General features: G+C 44.4%; 1 protein-coding gene across 1 annotated transcript; it reads right to left on the bottom strand.

Annotated features, from left to right (window-relative positions):
• Nucleotides 1–1315: 1315 nt before the first annotated feature.
• Nucleotides 1316–13580, bottom strand: topaz1 (testis and ovary specific TOPAZ 1; the record flags this gene model as incomplete). Its single annotated transcript, XM_084484857.1, has 21 exons — nucleotides 1316–1526; nucleotides 1772–1928; nucleotides 2650–2853; nucleotides 3201–3353; nucleotides 3605–3770; nucleotides 4067–4164; nucleotides 4464–4635; nucleotides 4773–4870; nucleotides 4959–5013; nucleotides 5146–5238; nucleotides 6154–6305; nucleotides 6810–6867; nucleotides 7245–7331; nucleotides 9653–9711; nucleotides 10050–10132; nucleotides 10213–10259; nucleotides 10619–10833; nucleotides 10923–10981; nucleotides 11087–11534; nucleotides 12243–12566; nucleotides 12929–13580. 21 exons carry the CDS (start codon nucleotides 13578–13580, stop codon nucleotides 1316–1318), a joined length of 3591 nt encoding a protein of 1196 aa, XP_084340983.1.
• Nucleotides 13581–20091: the final 6511 nt, after the last annotated feature.

The raw sequence follows: 20091 nt of genomic DNA, 5'->3' as shown, positions 1-20091 counted from the left end.
AAAGGAGTATGGAGTAGCGTGAAGCCTTGCCATTACTCCTGCCTTGCCTCGTGACACTGATGATGGCGACATGCTGCCATGTTCAGCCAATATTATTCCACGATGACGTTGATTATGGTCTGTCTGCCAGAGCCATTTAGAAAGTTTCCCCTGAATAGCTCTGGGCTCCCCCCCCCCCCCCCACCACCACCACCACCACCACACCCCCACGAGGTCCTGTCCAGTGAACAATTTACCCTTTCAGAAGCTCCATAACCACGCGAAAGACTGAGTTTTTAACGGGGGCTGGCAGACAGAATTTAGTATGATGGGACTGTAAGAGCTACGGGCTAATTAACGTGTCATGGACGTTGTCGTCAGGCTTCTTGATTAGGTAGTTATCGCCCCTTTTATGTATGGAAGTGGTAGTAGTGAGGTGCAGGAAAGGTATGATGGAGGCTAATAAGGTTAAATAAGGTGTCGACAGCATGCCAGGTTATTTCCATTGTTTTGCAGCCAACTTGTCAGCTAAATAACCACAATTTATAAATCGGAGAACCTTCCAGAGCGGGCAGTCAGTTTTGATGAGCCGCTTCTCATTAAAGGCACAATGTGAAAACTTGCGAGTTGTTGTCCACCCTCTAGCGGAGTCTTGAAGCCGCTGCCGATATGCATGCATTGGATGCTTCGTAAACACGAATCACATATACGAGCATGTTTCTCTAAAATCCGTTGTATGTTCCCTCAATTCTAACATGCAATATACAAGATTTGTTTAAAACAATGACGAGAAACAATTATTTGAATACCTTTATTAAAAAACCGTCATACAAAAGAAGCCAAGATCCGTGCTTAGGAACTGGCAACAGGGGCATATTGAACAGAAATCTAAGGTAAAAAAACAAATAAAAAAAAGTAGGCCTACCTTACAACAAACAGCATAAACATGAACCAACGGTTTACTTTATTACACATAACTATGTAACTTTTAACGGCAAATTAAACTAAGGTATCCATATTTGTTATGGAAAATATAAAAAATAATAATTATAAATAAAGGAAACCATTTTGCGTTGTAGGGCCCCCTCTGCCCCAGTAGAGGACCGGCAATAACTAAGAATCAACTACACAGCAAAGTGCTCGGCCTAACACACAATCCTTCATTCATCTTCTTTAATACCATGACTCCATGTCTGGTATTCCTGGGGCCCTCGTAGGGGGGAATGCAGGCCCTTTCTTCAGGCTTGGAATGAGAGTATGTCGAGGAGGGGGGGTTGATTTCGCGGAGTCGCGAACTTGGCCGCGGGGCAGTGGGGAGGGGAGGCGCCGGATGGGGTTACCGCCAAGAGAGGTGGCTCCACACCTCGCTGGCCCACGAGCAGTTGTGCTGGAGCCAGAGGCGCACCGAGGGCATGTCCAGCGTGAACACCTGCTCCTGGGAGGGGTTGACGGCGGTGAAGTGAACAGTCAGCCTGGGCTGGAGGACGCCCGCCGCCGAGAGGAGGCGGTTGCTGGCCGACAGGTAAACACTCTCACAGGCGTGGCTCCTGATCGGAGGGAGTGGGGAGTATTACCAAATTTTTAAATTCAAAGAAGCTTTATTGGCAAGAGAAATAAACAATTTCCATTGCCAAAGCAGGTGAACAATGAAGAGGTGAAAGTATAACACACACACACACACACACACACACACACACACACACACACACACACACACACACACACACACACACACACACACACACACACACACACACACACACACACACACACACACACACACACACACTACCGTTGGAGGGTGATGTGGAGCTCCGAGGAGGGCTGAGTGGAAATGAACATCTCGAGGCAGAGAGCCATCTCTATCTCTCCCAGCGTCGGGGGGACGCACAGGGACTGCAGGCCCCGGGGCGCCGCCACTTCGGGGTAGTAGCCGGCATTCAGCGCACCTGCACCCCAAACACCTCGACGAGGTCATGCGTTTCTCCCCATTAAAGAGACAGTGCTTCATGCTTTTGCTGAGGTTGATCAAATGTGTTCATTGTCATTTCAATGCATGCTGTTTTTATGTGAGTGTCGCTGCACCAGCTGTAAACTGAAATTTACTGCAAAAAGAAACTTGAGAATACTATTTATTTGTTGCCCTAATGGGATTATTTATATTTGTTTATAAATAATCCCATTGATAATGGTAGCCTGGAAACAAATCTGCGAGCGCATGATTTATTTGCTCTGGCTTCCCTCCCGTTCAGACCAATCAAGATCGTTCCGTCTATTATACTGTGGGTTTAATATGACGACTGAAGTACTCTATGGGTAAAAAAGCAAGAGGGCTGCCTCTGTGTCACACGTTCCATTGCTCTGATTGGTTGTAGTTCTATCCAATTGTGTCTAGCGCTTGTAGAAAATGCCCTTTGGCAATAGAAAATAACTAACAATAGAACCAACTCTAGAATAATACGCATTTGTGAATTGGTCTGGTATTGTCAGGCTACGATTATGGAGGGCAGGTCCCCAAACTGACCTCCATAATGCTAGCGCATACTGACAACGCAATGCACAATTTTGATTCCACCCACCCACATCCACGACACGCATTCAAAAGATACACAACTTGATACTTGAACAAAAAACCAAAACCCATTGTCGTAGGGGCTTGGAGAGACTTACGTATGAATATTTCCCGTGCGCGGTGCCAGAGCTTCTGCTTGGTCAGTTTGTTCAGGAGGGTCTGCAGCAGGCCCGCCTTCGCCTCCAGCTGCTTACACAGCATCAGCTCCACCACGTCTGAAGCCACGGGCAGCATCTGTTTCTCCATGCATGCCTGCAGCTGAGCGTTAAACACGGCTCCGTACTGGGAGACGTCCACAGACTCTGCAGAGAGAGGGGAGGACATTGGAGAGGTTCTATGCATGGTTGGAGTCGTGTCCAAAGCCACCGTTTCTTTCCCAAGTGGATACAATTGAACTCACCCATTTCAGGTGGTGTAGCTTGGGAAAAATACATTAAAAACAAAGTGCTTTTGAATACGCTGACGGAACAGTTTGACGTGATACATTTTACCATACTTATTAATGCAGTGATTATGTTCTTTAATTGTACTTCAATTCTGTTTCATGTTTAAAGTAGTTATATTTTTGGTTTTGTCACGACAAAGTTTTGCACCGTCAATAACGTCCTGGGCACCATTCATCATATCTTGGGTGGGGGCTCTCGCTCACCGTTGGGCTCCTTGAGGCCCGGGAGGTTTGAGAGGATCTCCAGTGCGTCTCTGTGGGCCGTGCTCTCTGCCAGCCGCAGCAGCAGATGGGTGCGTTCCTCCAGGTCGTCGGGCGCACACGGCCACGAGCAGGAAACCAGGAACCACTCATTGTCTGCATCACAGGACAAACTCAACAAGTGGTGGAAGGCAGGCACCGGAGAGGCAACACCTCTTGTGCTTGTGGTATGTCAAATGGATTTTGAGCCAAGGTCAAACAAAACAAGGCATTGTCATGCCCACCACAAACAAATCATTCACAAGGGTAGTTTGGACAAGGTTTCAGAATTACACCCAGACGAATTAGTTCATCTTGACATGCTTTTTGTATAATAATCTCTCCTCCATACTTGAGCACATCTATACCTCTGAGTGTGTTGAGCGCACCCTCTATGCTGCCGCTCAGCAGGAAGAGCTTGGAAGCCATGGTGATCAGGGAGCAGCGAGAAGCAGCGCACTCGTTGCCAAACAAGCCTTGCAGCGTTGAGAAGGCAACCTGGATGCTGGACAGAATCTCCAGCACTCGCCGACCCTGCACACACATACATGGGGCCACAAATGCACGCATTTACAGGCAACTCTAGTTCAACTGTGTTTTCTAAATACCTTTTCCCAAAAGGTATATTGAAAAGCACTTGGCAGTGATGGCAGGAGAAGCTGAGATAATTTGGGGGTTTCATTTTAAATAAACTGACTTGTCTTTTCCAACAATAGGTTTCTACAGTAGTTTCAGAGCAGGGGATTTAAAAACACCCGATGCACATGCAATGGCATACAATTGGCATTAGGTGTTCATGCATACGCTTAATGTCCACAGACACACACTACCTTCCCCCACTGGTGGGTTTTGTAATATCTAAGCATAAGGGAGACCCCAATTCGGCCAAGGGTGGTCTTCATGAGGTCATCAGCACCCTCCTGCGTGACTGAAACAATCAAAAACAAAATGTCACAATAAAAACAATAAAGTGGCTTGCATTAATACATTTACAAACGTACACTGTTTAAAGCTTCTTGTCTACAAGTAGGGATCATGGGGCCCAGTCACAGTGGAGAAGAGACGGTCAAAACACTTACAGTCCCACTCCAGCACTGCAGCTGGGAGGAGAGGGTATCTTGGACCATTAAAGACGCGAGACGCTGCCGTTAACAAATATCATCAGGATCGTTCCGAGTGAATGGACCATTCCAAGGGCAAAAGCTGTAAAAAGGTACTCATGGTTACCCGTGTCCGTGAAGGCAGCGAAGGGAATGGGCAGTATGCCACTGGTCTCGGACAGGAGGGCTATGGTGATGCGTCCGCTCAGCTGCTCCAGGTCCAAGACGCGCAGGCCGGACCGGCACAGCCTCCTGAACACCAAGCCCAGCCGGGGCCAGTTCTTCTGCTTGGTGCACAGCTGAGGAGACAGGACGGCGGAGACACATGGAGCACATTGATACAATGACCCCAGGCACCCCCAGGTGACCTTACAGATGGTGGGCGCCTATTTAAAATGACCACCATGATACAATGGTTTGTGGCCCTGAAACAAACCTCCACTTCCACAAGGGTGTGGGCCAGGTTCAGACTTTCTGGGAAGCCATTGCTTGTGGTGGTGGTGCGAGGGGGAGGAAACCTTTGGAAGTAAAGAACTATCATTTTTATAATGTCATTGGGCCGTGATTATCGAATGGTGATTGGAGAGGGGAGGGACAGTGTGTGGACGTTGCACTCACATGCCTAGCTTCACCAACAGAGTATTGTCCATACTCGGGGGCAGGGCTGACATTGACATCTGGGAGATCGCAAACGTAACCACGGTGACGGTGGCAGGGGGTGGAGGGGAGGGGGAACCGTCAGTACAAAGATCAAAAGAATGCGGCTCGGTCAAGCGGACAGGAAGTCAGATGCATCGGTCGCCTGGTACCTGGGATGTGATCCTGGTGAGTTCAGGTACGATTGCAGTGATGTGCTTCTCTCGCACAACGTTGACAAACTCCAGCAGGAACTCTGGTACCGGCTGGTCGCCGGAGAACAGGAAAAGGGTCACGCAGTAGGAAAGGGAGGGACAAGGAAAAGTGTATTGGTGCCATTTAGCTACATTAACAGTCGGTTCAGAATGCAGAACACTCTCCAATGTCCAAAGGGAATCAATATCAAAATTAGAGTTGAAGTCTGTATAAGATTGCACTTATTCAATCACTTATTTCCTTCAGAGAAACACGTCTCTTTGGGAAACAAGACATAGTAGTCGCCATTCTATTAACTAAAAGATTATATTGTTTTTACGGGGTCCAGAAGAAGGTGGTCAATTTAATTGTTAATCTCAACTGTACTTCCAGATTATTTAGAAACTATTTTCCAGCGTCAGCATGTCGGGTGCATGAAGCTAAACTGAACCCTTGTATAACTGTACTCTTGAGGCCAAAGTATCCGACTCCGTAACTACGGATACCCCCAAGCATTCGCAGTTCTCCGTCGGGATGTCGGATACGTAATGCAATTCACCGCCAGATAGATTTATATGCTGACTACTATAAATAGTGTTGAAAATAAACTTCCAAAGCTTTTCAAATCTAATTCTGTGTTTTATTAGTCCTTAATGTGCAAAGTAAACAATGTACAAAGTAAATAAGGTGCAAAATCAAACCAGGGAAAGTGATTTCGGAAATTATTTTGTTAGAGGCTCAATCACAGCTCTTGCTGTCTCCGTTCGTCTCCGTTGCCTCGGCGGATAGTAAAAAAAAAGAATAATAATAATGGATGTGCACGTAGAGCTATGGAGAGGGTCTCCGACAGGCTCTCCGTCGACGGAGAGGGCTCTCCGTATCTATGTACAGCACTTTACGGAAAACAATAAATCCACCTTTACAATGACGTGAGAAGAAGAACTGCTTGAAAATATACACCAAGCTAAGCGGCTGGAACATCTCACCGTGATCTGGTGTGCAACGATGAGGTTGAGGACCGAGAGGATGTCCGTGTACAGGCCGGCCTTGAGCAGCGCCCACAGAAGAGACGTCACCACGTGGTTGGAGAAAAACACTCCAGGAGAGTTCTTCTGGTAGTACTTTATAAACACAGTACCTGGGGGGCGAGAGAGGGATTGTTTTTAGCTGTTGGATTAACAGCAATAGAAACCAACATTACTGCATGACTCAATCATAGGACTGCAACGGTTATTTTAATTGTTGATGAATTCCTATATAATTCATTTTAATAGATTAGATAGATAGATAGATTTAGATTTATTAATTAGTCCCTGTAGTACATATTTTTAAATGCTGATCACAAGTAATGAGCCCAGAGTTTTTTTTCCTCACTTGTGTGCTTTGTCTGACAGGGCATTATTTTATAATTAGGAGAAATCTATGCTTTTCTCAATTTCATCTAAGGTTTAAACATCCTCCCACAGTCCTCCTATAATTAGTAATATGACCAATTAACCAAATGTAATCATAAAATGTTGCTCTATGTTGGAGCCTGTGGAAAAAAGAAAAGAAGATAATTCATGCCAGATAATTCATTTCTCACCAGAGAAAGGACAAATACTGATATCGGTAGACTGCTTTAGACGGAATGAAAACTTACTTGCTTTTTGCAGGCACAGTTGATTCTTGCTAAATCGTAGGACAGACTCTATACAAAACTAGGAAGAAAGCACACAAGCCCTTTATAAACTGGTATGAAGTGACATGAAGTGACAATCATAGCCCTTTAGGGGGCGCTGATACCCAACCGCCCAATCATTTCCCTTGATCCATTTTTAACTAAAAGAGTTTGCATAAAAAAATGAAATCGAAGAGACTAACCAGAGGCAAAAGACAAGAGGTAATTACTTCTTTGTTTTCCATTATCGTCTTTGGTCTAAACTCATGTCAGTATACAGAGGATTTGGTTGCAATACAGTGCTTTGATTTTATAATTCAAGACCAATTTATGATTTGTAAGGACCCAGAGGCCTTATACACTGATATCCATCAACAGATTTCAAGTCATATTTGAACATTATAGAAATCTATTTACCTTTTCATCTCCGTCATCAGGAGAGTGTGGGAAACGACAGAAGTTGAACCAACAGGACTGCTTCTCACTGAAGTAAAACTTACAGTACTAGAAGTACAGAGCAGAAGTCAATGGCTACATTTTTGTATTATTATAGCTGGTTTGTGGGATGCTGGATTTTGACAAAATTTGCAATCAGGAAATGGGATGGGGATTATGGGTTGTATAACAACATATAGTTGTTAAAAAAAATGTAAATGAAAATTTAAAAACAAGTGTTTTGAAAATGTCCTAGTCTGTGTTCTGGAGCCCCCTATGGTTAACACTACAGTCTAAAGGGGACCATTGAGGATTTGTTTAAAAGCTTTAAACCTAAAAGAAACCCACCCAAACCAAGCCATTAGTATGTTCTTACAACTTTGTTAAAAAAACAGTTAGTGGGAATATAGCTGCCATATAAAGCAGGAGATATCCTACAGTCATGAAACATGGATTTAAGTCAAGCAGTCTTGAACTATGATCAGGTTCCCAGGAGACAGACTAGTGTGCTATATAGTAGCAAAATAATTTCTGTACAATTACGTTTTCACCAGAAGAAAAACTGTGGACATGGCAGAATAAGGATAATAGTACTGAAGGTAGAGCACTGGTCAGACTAGGGCTGTGCGATATAAATCAGAGGACGAGAGAAAAATGGCTAATGGCTCACAATAGATATTTCCCTCCATCATTCCAGTCGTTACTTTTACTTTACTGTAGTATTTACTAGAGATGCTCCGATCAGCATTTTTGGGCCCGATCACCCAAATCATGATCTGCCGATTACCCATCACAGAATGGCAGGGGAATGGGAATCTATTATATAAGGGATAATGTATAGAACACCGGTCATTATCAGGAAATAAAGCCCTGACAGGGCGAACAGTACACCAATGCAAAGCGGAGGTGTCTTGCTTCGTCCTGAAGGGACTTATTTAAGATAATGACCGGCGATGTTCTATACATTATAACACTTGTTACACGGTTACTTGCCAAAAAGTAATTTTACAATTACTATTCGTAGTGTTGATCAGCAGAGAAATAGTCAGCTCAAGACGTTGGTCGCTTAGCAACCAAATCCGCTGGGGTTACCGGACTATTTGCTGAGTGATACGAAAGACACGAAAAAAATCCACTTTCCTTGACAGCGGTCATTATATGCTTAGCAACGGTCATTATTGAAAAATAATTCAACACCGGAAGTCGGGAAGGCCCATGCAAGTGAACAGAGCGTTCCACAGCATTAAGAGCCGTGTAATAAGTAAGGGATAATCACAGAGAGGCAGGACAATAAACAGTTTCAGCAAGGTTACCGAATGTGACAAGGTTACCGCCTGAGACGAAGCCGTCCACGAGCCGGGCATATCAAACTGTGTATTGGCCTGCCTTGAGGTGATTATCCCGTTTATTCTACTTCTTGCTTGCCAACATAATAAAACAATTCAAATACTTTAATAATTATGCTTTTTCTTATTCGTATTGCATGCTTATTAAATGTATACTCTGTTTGAGTTCATCTCCCTCAAAAAGTAGTCCCCTTTAGAACTACGGTGAATAACTCAGCTGTAGCTAATTAGTTTCTATAGCAACCACACAAATCTGATCAGTAGTTTAATAACATAGTTGCTACATTGTATCTCGCTTGCGAAGCTATGTATCGACTGACCCTCCGATAGATTTCCGACACATTTTAAAACTTTTACAATGGTCAAAGGTTTATTTTTACAATGGACCTCATGTTTGAAATTTCTGTGATAGAAAAAAAATACAAGCGGCGTATTGATCTACTATTTGATGACGCTGTGCTCAGTCAGCGGGCAACCTGGCGGGTTAATGCCCTCCTACCAGCCAATCAGAATCAAGCATTCTTAAACGAAGTAGAATAAATATATATATTATATATAAAATATATGTAGGTTCCATATCTTTTATATATAATCTGGATCCCCCATGACTGAAACATGTCGCTCATTGCGTTCATCAAAGCCTCCGCAGAATGTGACTGTCATATACGATACTGAAATGTGCCTGCGCGCATACTGCTGTTTCTGCCTTTTTGATTGGCGCTTTTGGGGTTCTCCGATCACACACTATTTTTAGTCAATATCGACCGATCATGAACGGCGTCCGATCAATAGGAGCATCTCTAGTATCTATGTCACAAATACGTCGTATTTGTTTTTGATATTAAATATTGATATTGTTCTTATTTGGTTTACAGGTCAGAGGTTACATTATGTAGCTACAAACAGCCATAAAACTAAACATTAGTCTCACAGGCATTCCAAATTATTTCTTGCTTTAATAAACAAATGCAGTTATAGCAGGGTCTGTTAAATGAGACCAACACATGTCCTTGATGAGTGTCATGGTCATGCAAGAATACTTACAGTGGTAGACGGATGCCGCCTTACAACACCCAGGTCCTCTCGGATTTTCAACCTCTGTCCTGGAAGGAAAATCCAAAATCCGTTATGTCCTAATAATTCATTAAACTACACTGTAAATTGAGATACATTTAATAATTGAACCAATTTTAGGAATGCGGTTCACCATTCACATGAGGATTTTCCACATCAATGCCCTCAAGGCTCGAAATTGAGATTTGACTAAGCCCAACCCCTAGCTCTAACGCTTGCCTTACTTTCAGTTAGGTCATGCTGAAGTTCATTTTTGTTCCTGTCTGCAAGTTAACTTTGCATTAAAAAAAATGTATTATTTTAAGAAACTAAACAACCTCCATTTGCTACAATCTTTACCCCCAATCAAAGTCCTGGAGGTACCGACCTGCTGGCTGCGCCCCTCCATTGTCACAGTCCTTGGTTCCAACTGAATTAAACAGGGGTTTGTTTGCCTGAATAGTCAGGAGCCTATGAAAAAATACAATTAAAAAAAACACGATGACCACCAAATACCTAGTCTAGCCACTGTCCAATGTTTGTGTATTTACCGATCAGAGGTGTCCCCGGTTTGGTTGTTGTTGGTGTCCAATTTGTTCTGATTTGGAGAGAATAAATCAAATAAGCTCAATTCATGCAGCTGAGCTTACTCTATTCCATCTTGAAATGTTTTACCAAATGTTTGAGTTCAGCTATTCAATACGCCTTTAACTGTAGCTCTATAGAGGTTTAAGCATATCTTACACCACAGCATTCGCCTAATTTTTCACATGAAATGCATTTTCTAGCATCATATTATTTTATTGTTAATATGGATGTGGTAAGAGAAAATCAACAGAGTAGGATTCATTAAAACTTGTATGCATCAGAACAGACAAATCTCTCAAATAACCCAGCCAACTTAACTATATACACAACAAAGACAATATTTTCCAGTCAAATGTCAATTGAACACACCTGTCCAACAACTGGGTTGGTTGTGGGTCTGACGACCGGGTTGGTCGTGGGTCTGACGACCGGGTTGGTTGTGGGTCCGACGACCGGGTTGGTTGTGGGTCCGACGACCGGGTTGGTTGTGGGTCCAACAACTGGGTTGGTGGTGGGCCAGCTGTTGCTTGGTGTCGGGGAAGGGGTGAAACGTTGGGGACGCCATGGTCTGCTATCACTCTCCTCTGTAGTATACACACATAACACAGCATGTTCAACATCCAATTCTTTGAGTTCAAACTTAAAACCCTGTGAAGGAACAGTGAAGCAGTACCTTCAATTGGATCAGCAAATACAGATCTCACGTAGAACTGGACTGGTGCTGGAGTAACTCTGTAAAAGAAAAATACATTTGCGAAAGAATCTTTCAAAATGCAAACTATATTTGTTGCCTGTGTCAGTAACTAGTATCACACCCTAATAGGAAAACATTACTACCTTTTGTTGGCCTCCAACAACGCTCTGCCAGCTTGAGACCAAAATCCATCGGGTGGGATTTTAGGTGGCCCTTCAAGTGCAGGGCCCCGTTTTAACATGTTCTGCTTGGGCAGGTTATCAAACAGATCTGGGTCATCCTGGACTACATCAACGAGTAGTATATCGTGCTCGTAGGCCGTGATCTCATCAAGAAGGTCTGTCTTAAAATTCCAAGATGACGTAACACAAACTTTGGTTTCTGGGCTCCTCTGGTTTGGCAGGAGTCTTGTGTAAGATGGCTTGGTTGGTGAGGAGAGAGGAGAGAGCACTGGCCGAGGCAGACACATATCCATGTAAATCATCGACCACGGTTCCACTGGAACACTATGCAATGAGACATCTCTACCTAAGTGATGGCCGTCAAGGGGTGAGTAGATTTGGAAAATGTCCGCTTGAGTTTCTGCCTTTTCTGGAGTCACAATATTGGAGTTACACGTAGAAAAAGTCTCAGAGTTTTGGGAAGGCGTGGAGGAAGGAGTAGAACTTGATGAATCCGTGTCGTTTTCTTTATCATGACAGGGTGAATCGTCGGCAGCACTGACCTCATGTCCGTGCGAGGTAAACGAGGAGCTTGGTGACGGTAAATCCTTGTTTAAGTTAGCAAGTGGACAGAAACAAGGCATTGCTCGGAGGTTGCCTCTGTCCTCAGGTTCAGAAATCAATAGTGTGGAGGTAGTTGCGCTTTCACTAACACTGGGACTGAGAAGCAAAGGAGTTGAGAGAGTGGAACCTAAGCTGCTGGGTGTCTCACATCCACCCCTCAACCATGAAGATCTTGTGACACAATTGGGTCCTGGCTGTCTCATAGGTGAAGAAATGGTTGCCATTTTAGAAGAAACCTTCTGTGGTTCTCTGCAGACACTTTCCAAGTCTAACTTATTGACTGTTCTGTCCAAAGAACACAGATTTTCTCGGAGAATACATTTTTCTGCCGCTACACTATCATCTCTGTGGTCTTTTCTTTTCACATTAATTTCATTAAAGGGAGCCGGTTGAACACAACTTCTAGCAACGTCTGCTGCTACATTTGACAGTTTGAATTTGATTTCATCAACATTTGACGTTGTTGATTCGCTTCCACTCACTGGAGCTTCAAGAATTCCTAGTGATGGATTACCCAGCCCTGCTAGATGGGCTTCACTGCTTGAGGAAATCTTTGGACCCCTGTTAGAGAAGGGCCAGGGCATGCATGTGCGTGCACACGACAAATACAGTTTCTTCAAATGGACTCTTGCTCTTTGGCATGACAATTCCTCGACTTCTGGTTCGCTGTCTGAGGCTTCAGTCGTCCCGATTTCCTCTTGAATTGCCATATTTTCCCTGTGACTATCACTCGGACTGCCAGCTGGGGAGTTGGGAGGTTTCTCTTTCACTTCTGCATGGCCTCTAGTGTCCATATCTGTTACCTCACTATAAATCAAACTGCCATGGCCATTGATATCTGCAAAAAAGCAAAACATTGGTCAAACAGTGTAATCATTTATATTTTAGCTGACAAAATCGATTGTGTTGCTGTGGCTAAGCATGGGACATTTACATAATACGTAAATACAAGTAATTCATAATTTTCAATTGAAATGTCTGGATGCTTATTTGCGTGAATCATATTATTTAAGATAACCTACCATTTCCATCTTTAAAATCGACCTACTCTCGATATACGTTAGCAACTTTCATAATAGCGTTAGCTAACGTCCGTAAACTTGCTCAACTAGACAACACAGGTTACAGCTAAACTCGTCAGTTTCTGAAACATTGAAGAATTGCGTTAGTGTGGTAGATACTACACATAATGAACCTTACTTGAGATTCCAGTGAGATGTATTTGTTTCCCTTTAAGGACTCGGGCGGGATCTGCCGCTGCGACCCGTGGCTGACACCTGGCGGCCCTCAGCGATCTGACTCTCCCTGTTCGTACCCGCTTTACTTTGCGATGAATACTGTTTGTAGCTAGGTCGTCCACTTCGTCACCGATACCAGACGTTTTGGTGGGACTTAATTTCAAGCGGTACGTTTTCGGTGACCGCTTGGGGGAAGTGAGAGCCCGCACACCTCTCTCAGCGGAAACATGTGCTCTCGCGGCCCTGCGGGGCCCTGCGCAGGCAGCACGCGGAGCCGAGCCTTTACGACGACTGTTTAGTTTACGCTCCGGCTCCTCACTCGCTTTTATTATGCTTTGTGCTTTAGACACTAGCTCAGCTGGATTCCAACAAATGCTACAAAGTAAACATAATCTACGAGACACTTGTTGGAGGAGTTTAGATCTGGACCTACTTCTGGTGTGGGGACCGCTTCGACCATACTTGCCTCTCGTGTGAGGTCCTTCTACATTTACCCCATCGGTTCTCCCATTGCGTGCGACATAGTTGCTCTGCGGCCTCTTTACTCCTCGATGTGGCGAGCGTGTAAAGGCCACCTCGGTCCTTGCACCCTCGAGACCGTTTTCCGGAATCATTTGTGTTATTGGTTGGGGTCTTACGCATTCATTCAACGTGTCGTTAGGTGTCCCAATGTGTCTCATCTGCACACTGTCAGCGTCCGTAAGGTCACTGGTTCTGGGACACTTGGAGGTCCGCTTCCGCCTCGGCACCAGCTGTGCCCCAATTAAGTCTTTAAGCGTAATACGAGTTGGGAGCATGTTTACGTAACCTTAATCTTACTTAACTTAATCTAATTTGCGTTGAGGTGAATGTCTACCATGTTTGTATATTAAGACGGTTCCCACAGGCTAAAAGTCGAGTTATCATGTGCGCCCTACTACGGACTGTCTGCAGCTCATTTCACGACGCAACTGTCATGGGCTGAATTAGTAGATATACTTGGCGGTGGTCGTTGAGGTCAATCGGCTCTCCGGACTGAGCACGAGCAGTAAACTTGGTGACATGAAATTACTATGAATATTCCCTGGCTATCCCCATCGCCACAATCGCTTGCCTTAGTTAGTTGCCTGGGTTGTAGGGTCACTCACTACTCCACTGCACATGCATAGTATTGCCATCTAGAAATCCAACAAACATCTATCCAATATCCAAACAATATTTTACCAGTTTAACAGTAATGCTACTGAATAAAACGTATATCATGAAACCTTAAATAAGCTGTTGAACTGTTGAGCACAATCCAAATATGTATGATACAATGGGCTACTGTATAACATTAATTAACCAGAGGTATGCATATATTTTTTATTTTTGAGACGGCATTATTGAAGCCAATGCAAACCAGACTATCGAGACGTGGGGACGTCAAACCCGATTCTTCAATCGTCTCGACTACGTTTATATTGATCATACAATATTGAAACCAGACTTTAGTGCCACCTAGTGGGTCTAGTGCAACTAACCTGTGATTGAGCATAATTATGTAGGCTACCGGAGCAAGTTTTGTTAATTTATATACAGGTATATTTTAATATTATCATATAGTGGTCATGTATATTATATTGTGCTCGTGTTGTTTTTCAAAATATTAAAATATCAAAATATAAAACCGTTATATAGCCTAACTATATTCATAAGCGTGCGCGCGCGCACACACACACACACACACACACACACACACACACACACACACACACACACACACACACACACTCGTCACAAAGTATAGTCGACATAAAGACCAGGTATTACATTACAGTATTACAGTAATACAGTACAGTTTGATGACAACATTTACAATTTGATCTTAATACAATAAAACGATGAGTTTCATTGTGGTGTTTTTAATCAGATGATTAAATAAAAAAAACCATCAAATAAACCATGCTATTTAAGAGACATTTGCCCATGTCCCCACACATTTTTTATTTTCATTGTCTGTTTCATTTTACTTGAATGTCTTTGGAGATCCGTTTTTAGTAATTCGTCTTCTTCACGCATTGTACTTAAATACATTCATGGCAATTTTAGTTACTGCAGTCTGCGACATTATGTATGCAGGATAGCACGGTTATAGGAGAAAGGGGCGACGGTGAGACCCTGGTGTTGGGAAGGAGCCGGTCCGGGCATTGTGGCGGCCTGATTCACAACACCAGCTGTCCCACCGCACCAAGCCACCAGGTGGCAGCGTGACGCCTCCATGCAGGCTGGATGCTGTGCGCTCCACAGGGACGCAAAGGGAAGAAAGCGGTTCCATCTCGTTGCCTTCTCTCTCCTTCTTCCCTTTTCCTCGCTCTTAATTCCCAGTATGTCTTTGACAGCTGTGAAGAGACAACAAGAAGCAAATTAGCATGTGGGCTGGTAACCATTTTTTGGTGTGTGTGTGTGTGTGTTCAGAGTATTACTTGTCACGCTTCTTAAACATAAACCCAAAATATTTGAGTCCCCCCACCATTAATATCTGACAGGCAGGTCAATGCCACCTCTCTGTCTCTATGCAGATTTTATAATCAGGGAGAAATAGTGAGGTGCCTATGTGCTAAGGCGAGGTAGAGGGATATAAGCCTTCTTTACTTATTAACTGAGTTGCGGATTAGTGTGAAATAAAATATTCAAGTGGAGAGAGCATAAAGAAGTGTTAAAAGAAGGGCCACTCATAATTTTGCTTCCATGAAACCACTTTTAACAGTTCATTGGTTTTGTGACACACACACATCACACCGACACCAACGCACACCCAAACACACATACACACACACCTGGAAAATAAGGATTAACCTGAAAGCAATGTATAATAATATATTATACATTGTATATTATCATTCTGAAAGTCTCAAATGTCAAGTTTCGATTTATCGCACTCCTGTGAACCTAAATCTTCAAAGACTAGTTAGGATTAGCAACGTCTCTGTCCACACTGTCGACATTTAGCAGACATAAGGTTCTGCAGCAGATGTTTTTCGCTAGCAAAACCAATACATGTTAAAAAAAAAAAAAAGTCCTACTCTTAGGACACTATTGCATTACAAATGCATACTTAGGACACAGCTCAGAAGATCCTCTTTTTTTTTTTACTTTACTGTTACTTCCATTGATTTTTGCTTATTGTAATGAAACACAGAGTCAACATCTCTTTCTTCAATTAAATTGTTCTACAAAGCTAAATTACAGCAAAGGAGTTGCTTAATTGTAACTGTTTTAAATAAAGTGCAATATTTCAGTGTTTTACCAAGATTATACTTGAGTGCGCTGGCCAACATTTGAAAAAGAAACCCCATGATCATTTTGATATTTCCATCCTACATGAGATAAAATACATAAAACACATCCTTTGTTGGCTCAAAGTACCGATTCCATCTTTTCATAGTTTTTCTCAGGGCCAGAGCGAGCTGACTGCAACACAAGCAGCAGCTGTGGAATTCCTTTAAATAGCCCTGCCTGCCTCATCGTATGGTTGCCATGGTAGCCAGCCCCCGGCTTCAAGACAACGTCCACATGCTGGAGCGGAGCAACACTATACCTGTGCACTACCGTATCACGCCGCCGCTGGCCGTCTGTGGAGCAGATGAAGCCACTTACCCGCGGATATGAAGGAGCATATGTGCACACACACGCATACACGCTCATCGTTTTGAACGGAAAATGTGAGATAGATGAAAAAAATCGATCAACATCTGTGCTATTATTATTTTGTGCGTGTGTGTGTCTGCGTTTTGGGAATGTGTATTGATCAAGCATATAAAAAGGCATGCTTGATCAATACAGGAAGCGGAAAGTCTAATTTACAGCAAGGTATTTAACATAAAGGGAAGCACCAGAGACAGACTGTATACCTGCAAGTGGGTGAAAAACCTGGGGGGTGTAGGGTGAGCCAGCTATGGGGTGCAATACGTGATGAGGAAGGGAGGAAAGATTGGATGAAAAGTGAAATGGATGAGTGGAGGGATGGTAGCCTATGGTAGCTAGGATGAGAGAGAGAGAGAGAGAGAGAGAGAATAATGGTGAGACATCAAGCAGATGAATGGTCTGTGACCATTTTTTCGAAAGAGGAGCTGGGGGAACTGGGAGACGAATGCCTTCCATCCTAGTTGTCTCTCAATCCCCTCCCTCCCTCACTCACTCTGTCTTCTTTTTCAGCAAAAGCAAAAGCATCTTCCCTCTGTGGCACGGTTCTTCAACATTCCACCACTCCCCCACCCCCACCTCCTCCATCCTTTGTCTTCCTGCATCCTCTCACTCCCTCCCCTCATCCTGCCCTCCTCTCTCCCTCCCTTCATCCTGCCCTCCACTCTTCCTTCCCTCCTCATCCGTCCCTCCTGCGCTTTACACAAGCTCACAATTAGTCTGGGGTCAAAAGAGGGATTAACAATGCAAAGTCTTTTTACATGGTACACGTGTGTGTGTGTGTGTGTGTGTGTGTGTGTGTGTGTGTGTGTGTGTGTGTGTGGCGCTGTTGAAATCTGTTTTGCACTTGCACAATATCATGCGTATTCTTTTTTTGTACTTTCCACGCTGGCTTTGTCCTGATTCTCCTCTAAGTGCACTCAGAAAGCCATTGTGACACTCAACGGTGTGAAATCAATCACAGCAAGAGTGTGTGCGCGCGCGAGAGAGAGAGAGAGAGAGGGGGGGGGGGGGGGGGGGGGATGAGATGAGTTTATCAAGCCTCTGAGCATTCTTCCAGTAATGAGACATCTCTAAATAGAAGATGGGGCATGGTGCCACCTCTTGAGGATGTCAACTCAAGATTAGACAAAGTGTGTGCCAAAGGGAGGAGCATCTATATATCTATCTATGAATCTATGAAAAGTCCATCTACATATATACAGTATATTGCTGGGACCGGGGCCATGGCAGAACAATCTCCAGGGCTAAGTCTTCTGGAGCTTCATACTCCTGGCAGGGCTTACCCAAGGCAAACAGTTCTGGGGTGAAGATTCAGACCAGGTCCAAAACAAGACAGAGATGACCCTGCCCGGACTCTGTGTTACCAGGACCTTCCTCTCGAGCCAGGCCCGGGGTAATGTTCTCACACGACAACCTGGTGACCTGGAGCCTGCAGGACCCCGTTTGTGGGCCCACAACCCATGAGCACCCATAGGGGACAGCCGCAATGCCGGTTGGGCAATGGGTGGGAACCTTTTGCTCTGGACCTTGGCAGCAGAAACGGACTCTGGGTACGTGGATCATACCTAGAGCAAACTATCTCCACCAACTAGCTGGGCTCACCTCCACATGGAGCGTCGGCTCTGGAACTAAATTCCACAACTAAATTGGGTCCCTCTCGGACTGATGAGTCACACAAGGTCAGAGACACTGGGCAGTAGGGAGGTTACCTGCTATTCCCATGATGACTGCCACGCTTTGGGAGTTCCAGTGGATGAGGGGGTCGCCTACATGTGTCTTGGTGTTGTGGGGAGGCTCTGACTGTTCAGAGGATCCGGCCTTCTTGGAGAAGGTATGTGGGGTCTTGAGAAGGCTCTGCCAGCTACTGGGGGACATCAACGATCATGAGCGGAAACCTGGAAGGGGGTGATGGGTGGAACGGCCTGAGCGATGGTTTGCTATTGAACTTACAGTATGTGCCAATCACGGCTTGGCCACAAGAAAGACCATGTTGGAACACAAGGTTGCTAATAAGTGTACTTGGTACACACAGGGATCTTTGTGCCAAAAGTCGATGGCCCATGATATAGTTGGAACATCATATCAGAGTACCAGTTCAGGTAAAGAGAGTCATCATCATCAGCTCATCCCCATCTGGTAGTAAGTTGGATCAGACTGCTGGCCAGCCCTGATAGGCCCGAGCACACAGAGAGGGTCTGCTGAATAAGTCTGGTAGAGGACTCTGATTGATTCAACTTGCACGTTAAATCATTTTAATATGGGGTCTGAATGGAATGGAATGGAATCGGTACCTCAGGAGGTGAAAGTGGGAAACTGTACAATCATTCTTTAGCATGGATGGTGGAACGATTAGTTCACCTCGCAATATTGTCAGAAGGTGGAAGGCGGAAGGAGCACTATAAGGCTGGCGGAGGCACTTGGGGGGATCAGAACCCACCCCTCTGGCCGAAGTCACTGCGGTGGTGAGGAAGCTCTGTTGTGGCAAGGCACCTGAGCTGGATGGATCGGCAGACTGAGGAGGTTCTGGCCGATAGTCCAACTTCGGATTAAGGAGGATCAGTGGACCAACCTTTCACCATCTTTCAGATGATTTGGGCTTGGGAGTTCGCGATCCAGTCTACATATGCTTTGTTGACTTAGAGAAATGGCTGCTTATGCCATATGGCCCATGTGCACTTGGAGTGGGGGCTGTGTTTGCTGTGTCGCATTAAGTGAAGCCCCTTCAGAGTCGACATTGGACTGTTGGTGATCTTCACAGACAGGATATCAAGGTGTAGCCATGGCTCGGAGAGTGTCCAAATGTGGCGGCAAGTGGGTGGAATCTTCGGTTATTAGGGTTAGGCAGATGTTCTGTTTGAAGCCGAGCAATTTTTTAGAGGGAGGTATTCAAATCAGCACCACCCAGTCTGAGGACATGATTCTCTCTGAGGACGTCATTACTAAAACGGTTAAATTGGTTTTAGCACATGTTTTATGTAACGCTTCAAAAAATGTCAAAATCAAATCAAAATGCAAGTGCAAATGCCAGTGGTTTTGGGATCCTCTTTTTTGTACTGAATTCGACTCGGTTAAGGCTGAGCATCAATGTAAAGCAGGTCACATACCAGACAAGCGAGAGAAAGGGCAACACTTGGGAAGGTTCTATTTAAGGGCTTGTTCTGTGTTTCTTAGGATGGATGGTAATGGATGGCGGTGCGCGTCAAGGTTTTGAGCAGTACGGGACGTTATAGCAGCACCAGTGTGAGTGCTCTCATTGGAAACGCAACCCACCCAAGTTTGTATGGTGGAACGTATGGTGGCGGTGCTTCAAATGATCGTGAAACCAAAAAGGTGGTTTGTACACTGGGCAAAGTTTCAATGAAATTGCAACACAGCACTAGCGCTATTCAAGTGCACACTTTTGTGGATGATGGATCGACAAAAAAGGGAAAGAAAATGGTAACAGGAGTAGGCCTGTAT

The sequence above is a fragment of the Micromesistius poutassou genome, assembly GCF_964030765.1.
Source record: "Micromesistius poutassou genome assembly, chromosome: 20".
NCBI lineage: Eukaryota > Metazoa > Chordata > Actinopteri > Gadiformes > Gadidae > Micromesistius > Micromesistius poutassou.
This window is presented reverse-complemented; position numbering and strand designations above follow the sequence as displayed.